Source organism: Bombina bombina, chromosome 1, assembly GCF_027579735.1.
Source record: "Bombina bombina isolate aBomBom1 chromosome 1, aBomBom1.pri, whole genome shotgun sequence".
Lineage (NCBI taxonomy): Eukaryota > Metazoa > Chordata > Amphibia > Anura > Bombinatoridae > Bombina > Bombina bombina.
In genome coordinates, this window is record NC_069499.1 from 353102403 (window position 1) to 353112974 (window position 10572).

A 10572-nucleotide genomic window follows, 5' to 3' on the forward strand; every position below is an offset into this window, starting at 1 on the left:
ATGAAAATAGAGTAGCTGAACTGAAATAACTTTCACTACCTACACAATGCATGATAATGTTAATGATTTATTAAAGGGACATAAAACATATTTATTTCTATTATCAAATTTACTTCATTCTCTTGGTATCCATTGTTCAAGGAGTAGCACTACTGGGAGCTAGCTCAACATATCAGGTGAGCCAATGACAAAAGGAATTTATGTGAAGCTACCACTCACCACCTAGCTCCCATTAGGATGTTGCGGATTCTTAGCCTACCTAGGTATGCTTTTCAACAAAGGATACCAAGGGAACAAAGCAAATTAGATAATAAAAGTAAACTGGAAAGAGGTTTAAAATTGCATGATCTGTCTGAATAGTGAAATAAAATTTTTTGGGGGGGTTATGTCCCTTTAATACAGGGCTTGACAACTCCTGGGAGACAGGGAGCCAAACTCATCCAGCCTTTTGCTGTTTACCTTTCTCATAAACTTGTGTAGATTGATATGAATGATTAACATATGTATCATTTTACTGTATGGTTTGTGCACATACTAAGCTCTTGCTAATGTTTTATTGTTTGAGGAATTTATGCACTCTAAGATGTCCTACCTTGATAAAAGTGAATTGGAATTACTATATTTTAAAGGAAGCTGTGTGTTTTGACTTTGACCAAAAGGGCAGATGTTCTGAGCACCAGAACTATGTTTTTTTGTTTTTCTTTTACACAAATATATTGTTACATTTTATGCATCTATATAATAAAAACATAACATATTCAAAGATTTTTTTTTATTTAAAATATATGTCAGCATAAATAAAAAAAATATTTTCTTAAGTTTTCTTCTTCTCTTAATACTCCTCTCCCTCCTCTCCTTCTCCCTCGCCCTCCACACTGTCAGTGCCAACCTCTTCATAATCCTTCTCCAGGGCAGCCATGTCTTCACGGGCCTCAGAGAACTCTCCTTCCTCCATTCCCTCTCCCACATACCAGTGCACAAAGGCACGCTTAGCGTACATCAAATCAAACTTGTGGTCCAGTCGAGCCCAGGCCTCAGCAATGGCTGTGGTATTGCTCAACATGCACACAGCACGCTGCACCTTAGCTAGGTCCCCTCCTGGAACCACAGTGGGAGGCTGGTAGTTGATGCCAACCTTGAAACCAGTTGGACACCAGTCTACAAACTGGATGGTGCGCTTGGTCTTGATGGTGGCAATGGCGGCATTGACGTCTTTGGGCACCACATCACCACGGTACAGCAGACAGCATGCCATATATTTACCATGCCGAGGGTCACATTTCACCATTTGGTTGGCAGGCTCAAAGCAAGCATTGGTGATCTCAGACACAGACAGCTGCTCGTGATAGGCTTTCTCTGCAGAGATAACAGGAGCGTAGGTGGCCAGAGGGAAGTGAATACGTGGGTAGGGCACCAGGTTGGTCTGGAACTCAGTCAGATCTACATTCAGAGCACCATCAAATCTGAGGGAAGCTGTGATAGAGGAGACAATCTGACCAATGAGACGATTTAGGTTAGTGTAGGTCGGGCGCTCAATGTCCAGGTTCCTGCGGCAGATATCATAAATAGCCTCATTGTCCACCATAAAGGCACAGTCTGAGTGCTCCAGTGTGGTGTGGGTGGTGAGGATGGCGTTGTATGGTTCAACCACAGCTGTGGAGATCTGAGGAGCTGGATAGATGGCAAATTCCAACTTGGATTTCTTGCCATAATCAACAGACAGACGCTCCATTAGCAAAGAAGTGAATCCTGAGCCAGTGCCACCTCCAAAGCTGTGGAAGATAAGGAAGCCCTGGAGACCTGTGCACTGATCCGCCTGAGAGGGAAGATACAAAACAGAAAATTAGAAAGATTTATAATTATGAAGATTTCTTTATTTATTTTGCTATCCAGTTAAGCTCATCCATTTAATGATTATGTAAAACACTGCAGATAGTAATTACTTGCTAGCCTGGAACTTTATTTTCTTTGTCACTGAAAGAACATGAAAGTGACACTCAAGTGAAAATTGACACTTTTTGAGTCACTAGCTCTACTGAGCATGTTGAAGAATTCACAGAATATACATAAACGCATTTGTGATTGGTTGATGGCTGTCACATGATACAGGGGGAGTGGAAATAGACATAACTTTTAAATTTGTCAGTAAAAACTCTATTACTCCTTTGAAGTTCAGACTAAGTGCTATTGCATTGTCTTTTTATCATGCATTTGTTGATTATTCATATATATGGTATTTACTAGTCCTTTAAAATCATTTGTGCTTTTGTTACCTCTAATAGTTACAAGTAAAATGTTTTACAGTTATAATTTTGGAGACAAGTTGCTATAAACAAATATAGATTTCAGTGTTGTCCTAAACTGGTGAGCAACTAATACTAGTTGTAAATTGTGCACAATATGTAATTCCTGTTAGTTTAAAATCAAGTTAAAACGCTTAAATTTAACCTTTCAGTGGAAAACGTTTTAGCATGTTTAATAGCATTCCTTCTTGTACATTTGAAACATTTTTTTTTTACTTCATTATCTTTAATTTAACTTTTTATGTGAAATTTATATTTGGCTGTTGCTAATTTTCCCAAATCTAATAGTTGTTTCAGAGAACTGTACTTAAAGTGATATTAAAGTATGTGAATTTACAATGCTACATTCGACTAATCTTTAAAATATAATGGGACTTTCATTCATCAATTTATATCGAATTATCTTATGATTAGTGAATACCTTTTAAAATGATTAATGAGAAAGAAGCCGGGCGGAGGAACGGCGTAAAAAATGTAATCATTTTAAAAGGTGTTCACTAATAATTAGATATAAATTGATGAATGAAAGTCCCATTATATGTTAAAGATTACTTTACCATCATTTTAAAGGGACAGTAAATCCAAAATGTAACTTTCATGTTTCAGATAGAGCATGGAATACAAAAAAAAAACAAAAAAACTATGCATATTTTTTTTTTTTTTTAAGAGTAAACCTAGCTAGGTTCAGAAGTGTCTACATGTCTTTAGTACTAGATGGCAGCAATGTTTGCAACAATGATTGTAGCAACACTTCTGCTGTAAAGAGTGCTAAAGACACATGCACACTCCTGAGCTCCTATTAGCTTACCTAGGTTTAATTTTCAACAAAGGATACCAAGAGGATAAAGAAAATTTTATAATAGAAGTAAATTGGATTTATTTTAATTGCATGCTTTATCCCAATCAGGAAAACTTAATTTTGACTGCCCCTTTAACAACAGTGTTGGGTAGTCATAGCGCTACAGAGAGAAAAATACAGAATGTGATGATGAAATTGAAAAAAAGATGAGGCAATGAGGGATTATTTTACTGAAGTAGAAACAGAAATATGGGAGAGAAATGAAGGCAGTGCTTCAAAACATTTTATCTAATATCTGTAAAGGTGTCAGTAACCAGATGTATAAAGTAAAGTGTGAAGGAATATGTATTTATTAGATACTAGAAAACTCTAAGTAAATGATATTATTCCTAGGACATCAGTGTTTGTATTTTGGCTATGCAGAAAGGAACTTACCAGCTTGCGTATCCTATCCAGCACCAAGTCAATCACCTCCTTGCCGATAGTGTAATGCCCACGGGCATAGTTATTAGCAGCATCTTCCTTGCCTGTGATAAGCTGCTCAGGGTGGAAAAGCTGCCTGTAGGTTCCCGTGCGCACCTCATCTATAGGCGAAATGTATTATTTATTAATACCCAAAGCTTCAGAATGTTAGTGAAGTGAGACATGAGATGTTTCCCATTAAAATGCACGTTTTACTCAAATATCTGACAGTTAATGATAATGAACTGAATATATGAAGATTGTTTTGTTTTTTTAATCAATCTTCATCTTCCTGCTCATCTAGCTTAGCACTGATGTTGTCACTGAGGTTTACTTAAAGGGATAGTCTAGTAAAAATTAAACTTTGATGTTTCAGATGGAGAATAGAAACATAGAAACATAGATATTGACGGCAGATAAGAGCCATAGGCCCAGCAAGTCTGCCCCACCTTACCTAACAGTATAAACTTATCTAGTTCGTAGGATAGCCCTATGCTTGTCCCATGCATTTTTAAAGTCCCCCACAGTGTTTGTTGCTACTACCTCTTGAGGAAGTTTATTCCATAAATCAATCACTCTTTCTGTAAAGAAGTGCTTCCTCAAATTACTCCTGAATCTACTACCCTTTAGCTTGAGCTCATGACCCCTTGTTCTTGAATTTTCCATTTTATGTAAAATACTCACAGCCTCAGTTTTACTAAACCCTTTAATGTACTTGAAAGTTGCTATCATATCACCTCTTTCCCTTCTCTCCTCTAAGCTATACATATTTAGGTCATTGAGCCTATCCTGGTAAGTTTTATTTTTTAGACCATGTACCATTTTGGTAGCCCTCCTTTGCACAGATTCAAGTTTGTTAATATCCTTCTGAAGATATGGCCTCCAGAACTGCACACAATACTCAAGATGAGGCCTAACTAATGATCTATAAAGTGGCATAAGAACCTTACTATTTCTGCTGCAAATACCTCTACCAATACATCCAAGCATTCTGCTAGCCTTACTCGCTGCCTTACTACATTGTTTACTAAGTTTTAAATCATCTGAAATAATAATTCCCAAGTTCTGTTCCTCGTCTGTAACAGTCAGTAAAGTGTCATTGAGTCTGTAATTAACATTTGGATTTTTCTTCCCTAAATGCATTATTTTACACTTTGCTGTGTTAAACTTTAGATCCCAGTCGTTTGTCCAATCCTCCAATTGTTGTATATCACTTCTCATTTTGTCTACCCCCCCTGGAACATCCACTCTGTTGCAAATTTTTGTATCATCTGCAAAGAGACATACTTTCCCCTGTAGCCCTTTGCTGATATCGCAGATAAATATGTTAAACAAAACAGGCCCCAGAACTGACCCCTGAGGAACACCACTAGTAACAGCCCCCTCTGCTGAATGAACTCCATTTACTAAGACACTTTGTTTTCTGTCCTTAAGCCAGCATTCCACCCAGTTCACAATTTTTGAATCTAGACCAAGGAGATATAGTTTGTGAATAAGTTTATTGTGTGGGACGGTGTCAAATGCTTTGCTGAAATCTAGATATGCTACATCAACTGCTCCTCCCTTGTCTAATACTTTTGTTACATAATCAAAGAAGTCAATTAGATTAGTCTGACATGATCTCCCTGAAGTAAAACCATGCTGATTTTGGTAGTTTTAAGCAACTAATTTACTCCTATTATCAATTTTATTATCCTATTATCAAATTTTCTTAGTTCTCTTAGTATCTTTATTTGAAAAAGCTGTAATGTAAGCTTAGGAGCCAGCCCATCTTTGATTTAGCACCATGGGTAGCGCATACTGATTGGTGGCTACACCAATCAGCAAGTGCTACCCAGGTGCTGAACTAAAAATGGGCCGGCTCCTAAACTTACATTGCAGCTTTTTCAAATAAAGATACCAAGAGAATTAGTAAAAATTGATAATAGCAGTAAATTAGAAAGTTGCTTAAAATTGCATGCTCTATCCGAATAATGAAAGTTTAATTGTGACTAGACTATCCCTTTAATTTCTTCCAAAATATACTAACTATATCTGATCATTTTTATTCATCAATCACAGCTTTTCAGAATTACATAAGGACTTTTAAATTTAAGATTTCTCTTTTATCTTTACTTTGTTCCATTTTAGCTGATCAGTTACTACCTGCAGCTGAAGATATTTATTATGTGCTGGATCAGGGTACATGTAATACTCACCAATCACAGTGGGTTCCAGGTCCACAAACACAGCACGAGGAACATGTTTGCCAGCTCCAGTCTCACTGAAGAATGTATTGAAGGAATCATCACCACCACCAATGGTTTTGTCACTGGGCATCTGACCATCTGGCTGGATACCATGTTCCAAGCAGTACAGCTCCCAGCATGCATTGCCAATCTGCACTCCTGCCTGACCAACGTGGACTGAGATGCACTCCCTCTGTGAAAAAACATTATTTGGAAATGCTGTGAGTGCTAATATATTTGGGAGATGACAATTAAAATAATTAGGATTAGTATGCATTTCAGAAACAAATTATTTGAAATAGTGATGGAAATTAGACATGTCAGATGTGCTAGAATGTCAGAAATGCTCCTAATGTGGTAATAAATAAAACCAATCAATATTTAAAAGGACACTGAACCCAATTTTTTTCTTTCGTGATTCAGATAGAGCATACAATTTTAAGCAACTTTCTAATTTACTCCTATTATCACATTTTCTTCATTACCTTGGTATCTTTATTTGAAATGCAAGAATGTAAGTTTAGATGCCGGCCCATTTTGGTGAACAACCTGGGTTGTTCTTGCTGATTGGCGGATACATTCATCCACCAATGAACAAGTGCTTTCCAGGGTTCTGAACCAAACAAATAGCTAGATGCCTTCTATTTCAAATAAAGATAGCAAGAGAACGAAGAAAACATGATAATAGGAGTAAATTAGAAAGTTGCTTAAAATTGCATGCTCTATCTGGATCATGAAAGAAAAAATTTGGGTTCAGTGTCCCTTTAACTTTATAATTTATACAAGCTAGATAGTTTAGTTTGATACATGAGTTGCAAAAAGAACAAGTGCATGCAGTCAAAGGAAATGTCAATCATAAATGTGTTTATGTAGATGAATAAGAACAAAAAAAATTAAATTAAAATTATATTTGTAAATAAAAAAAAAAAAAACGACATTTAGAGGAATGTGCAATGACACAGAGTAACACAGCTCCAGGCTTAGTTAAAGTAGATGGGGGCTGTCTAGACTGGGGGACATTATGACAATTTCACATCTTGTACAGAAGAATGGACAACACAACCTGACAGTGAGTCTAGGACAGATACAGAAAAGGTATAGATACAATAGCAGAGAGTGACATACACAGGGTACGATTTAATGAAAGTCTCTCCACTGTTATTAGATGAACCTCTCCTTAACAATTCCTATGCCATTGGAGCCTATGCACTAAATAATTGGGATATAAGTCAGCTGTAGTAAAAAGGCAGACAAAACGGCAAAGAAACAGTGGAAACTAGGGAAATTGTCCCCTGAACTCCTGGCTAACAAAGTTTATGTGGCAGATACTAGTGCAGATCTCATGTAGTCCTTGTGCATTCAGAATAGAAGAGAGACACATTGACCCAAAGGAGAGACTGGCAGTGAGAGCATGGCAGACACACATTAGGTAGTTAGCTTCAGGTACAAACAGAGCAATAGCAGCCAACCTCTGGTACACATGACCACCACAGAGTGGGCACCCGCCACACATAGAATATATTAGATTCTAATAGAGTGACAGTGAACTCTGCACTAGTTGCCACAACACAGACAGTTGCACTGCAGGGACATACTTACCATGTTGTTGCTGTTAGTTTTACTCCTGGTTCCGATAAGTTATGGTCTCGGAGACTGGAGTTCTAATATCACACTCTGACTCTGTTCATGTCCCCTATTTATAAGGAGCTGACCAGGCGCGTCCTTAGCAACAAGAGGGAGGAGGGAGGGAGCCTGTAGCAACTCAAACAGAGCTGGGCAAAATGCGGGGCATAGGCCCTCCCCCTGGTTGCACTCAGCACACACACAGCACAACACAACTGCAATCAGGGAGTGTGGGACAAACGCTTCATTGTGACCTAAGGGCAGAAAACCAACAGTCACAACAAGCACACAAAGGAGGGAAAGAAGAGTAAATAGAGGGAAGGAGATTAGAATAGAAAACTGAAATACAGACATGGAAGGATTAGGATAGGGAAATATGGCAAAGCAATGAGGAACAAAACAAATGAGAGGGAAATATTCAAATAATGAGGGAAAACTGAATGAAAAATGGGGATATTGTGATAGAAATGACAGTTATGGAATAAGTAAAGTCCTGCAGACGCCATGACAGACAATAGAGTGAAGTATTGAGATGATGGAGAAATTGTAAAAATAATAATAAGAAAAATAAAAAGAAAACACAGTAAATTAAAAGTGCTATAAAGCAGCACTAAAATACAATCTAGCCAATGTAAAAAGTGACTAGGAATCTAATTCTGATAAATTTAAGTTTACTAAACTGTTATAAGTATGGCTTATGTAAGTATTTTGGAAATATAATTATACATTTCCTGACTTTCAACCCAAATATGTCAAACATACAACTACATAGATCCCAAATTCTCAGTAGTATTTCTATTGGATTGTACTGGACATCAAACTATTGAACCCACAGCAGGGATAGGCACAGACAAAGGCTGTGGCAGACATTTTCCAAAGTACAGACCTTAGTGAAGGACACCAACGTACATTTGAAATTAAAAACATTATTTTATAGTGCTTGGTGTTATTATACTGATGCAGATACCACTGACCCTATAACCAGCCCTCCTCTGGCTATACCCATGAGCCAGGGTCACTACTGTGTCATTATATAGCGCTGGGTGTTATTATACTGATGCAGATACTACTGATCCTATAACCAGCCCTCCTCTGGCTATACCCATGTGCCAGTGTCACTACTGTGTCATTATATAGTGCTGGGTGTTATTTTACTGCTGCAGATACCACTGATCCTATAACCAGCCCTTGTCTGGCTATACCCATGAGCCAGTGTCACTACTGTGTCATTATATAGCGCTGGGTGTTATTATACTGATGCAGATACTACTGATCCTATAACCAGCCCTCCTCTGGCTATACCCATGTACCAGTGTCACTACTGTGTCATTATATAGTACTGGGTGTTATTATACTGATGCAGATACTACTGATCCTATAACCAACCCTTGTCTGGCTACACGCATGTGCCATTGTCACTACTGTGTCATTATATAGCGCTGGGTGTTATTATACTGATGCAGATACCCCTGACCCTATAACCATCCCTCCTCTGGCTATACCCATGTGCCAGTGTCACTACTGTGTCATTATATAGTGCTTGGTGTTATTATACTGATGCAGATACCCCTGACCCTATAACCATCCCTCCTCTGGCTATACCCATGAGCCAGGGTCACTACTGTGTCATATAGCACTGGGTGTTATTATACTGATGCAGATACTACTGATCCTATAACCAGCCCTTGTCTGGCTATACCCATGTGCCAGTGTCAATACTGTGTCATTATATAGTGCTTGGTGTTATTAAACTGATGCAGATACCACTGATCCTATAACCAGCACTCCTCTGGCTATACCCATGTGCCAGTGTCACTACTGTGTCATTATATAGCACTGGGTGTTATTATACTGAGGCAGATACCACTGATTATATAACCAGCCCTCCTCTGGCTATACCCATGTGCCAGTGTCAATACTGTGTCATTATATAGCGCTGGGTGTTATTATACTGATGCAGATACTACTGACCCTATAACCAGCCCTTGTCTGGCTATACGCATGTGCCATTGTCACTACTGTGTCTTTGTATAGAGCTGGGTGTTATACAGATGCAGATACACATCCAGTATTTCACGCAGGCTTTATTTATTCCTTAACTTATCACCCAATATCGCTAGCAGTCTCTTGACAAGCATCTAACTTAATTCACACTACATTTTTTTTTATTCCTATTATTTAATCAGAAGAAAAGATATACTAAGGTTGTGGCGGACACTGCAAGGGCTAGTCACGGACACCAATGTCCGTGTACAGACACCTTGGGGCATATTTATCAAGCTCCGAATATAGCTTGATGCCCCTTGTTTCTGGCGAGCCTGCAGGCTCGCCAGAAACAGCAGTTATGAAGCAGCGATCACAAAGACCGCTGCTCCATAACCTGTCCGCCTGCTCTGAGCAGGCGGACATACATCGCCGGAAATCAACCCAATCAAGTATGATCGGGTTGATTGACACCCCCTGCTGGCGGCCTATTGGCTGGTGCAATGCTGAATTCAGCGGGGTCTGTCGGACCTGATCTGCACTGTCGGATCAGGTCCGACAGACCTTGATAAATAGAGGCCCTTGCCTATCCCTGACCCAGAGTGTAAGAATAATCTGAATGGCAAAGTTTTATCACTTGCCCAGCCAGGAAAAAAAAAACTCTGAATGAAAGTCTCATAGGCATTTGTCTTTATTCTCCAATTATGAGAATCCCTGATTATGAGACAAAATAGAAAAATAATGTTTTACATTTCTTCGCTTAAAACACCCATCTGGTTTATTAGTATGATTAATATTACAGTTAATTATTTTAGTAATCTTTTATAGTTGGGTGCATCTGAATAACTTATTGTGACAAATAATTGTCCCTGTCATCGTCAGAATAATTTTTGTTTAAAGGGACAGTCAACTTAAACATTTTTATTGTTTAAAAATATAAATAATTACTTTATTATCCATTCCCTAGTTTTGCATACCCAACACGGTTATATTAATACATTTTTTACCTCTGTGATTATCTTGTATCTAAGCCTCTGCAGATTGCCCCTTATCTCCGTTCTTTTGACAGATTTGCATATTAGCCAATCAGTCCTGACTCATGAATAACTCCACGGAAGTAAGCACAGTGTTATCCATATGGCACAAATGAACTAGCACTGCCTGTCTGTAAAAA

The 10572-nt window shown here is 38.3% G+C and overlaps 1 protein-coding gene across 2 annotated transcripts; it reads right to left on the reverse strand.

Moving 5' to 3' along the window:
• Positions 1 to 755: 755 nt before the first annotated feature.
• LOC128645306 (tubulin alpha-1A chain-like) lies at positions 756 to 7604 on the reverse strand. 2 transcript variants are annotated; one of them, XM_053698184.1, is made up of 4 exons: positions 7392 to 7604; positions 5763 to 5985; positions 3538 to 3686; positions 756 to 1816 (listed from the first exon to the last, which is right to left on the reverse strand). In XM_053698184.1, the coding sequence occupies exons 1-4, from the start codon at positions 7392 to 7394 to the stop codon at positions 833 to 835; spliced, it is 1359 nt and encodes a 452-aa protein (XP_053554159.1). In that variant the 5' UTR covers positions 7395 to 7604; the 3' UTR covers positions 756 to 832. The 2 variants fall into 2 exon arrangements, with proteins under 2 accessions (XP_053554159.1, XP_053554158.1); XM_053698183.1 differs by lacking the exon at positions 7392 to 7604 and having other exon boundaries at positions 5763 to 6127.
• Positions 7605 to 10572: the final 2968 nt, after the last annotated feature.

Coding starts and splice junctions, on each gene's coding strand:
- LOC128645306 (XM_053698183.1), bottom strand. CDS start 6,069: ATGCATACTAATCCTAATTATTTTAATTGTCATCTCCCAAATATATTA. Junction 3,687..5,762: donor CCTGGAACCCACTGTGATTG/GTGAGTATTACA, acceptor TTTCGCCTATAG/ATGAGGTGCGCACGGGAACC. Junction 1,817..3,537: donor TGGATAGGATACGCAAGCTG/GTAAGTTCCTTT, acceptor CTTCCCTCTCAG/GCGGATCAGTGCACAGGTCT.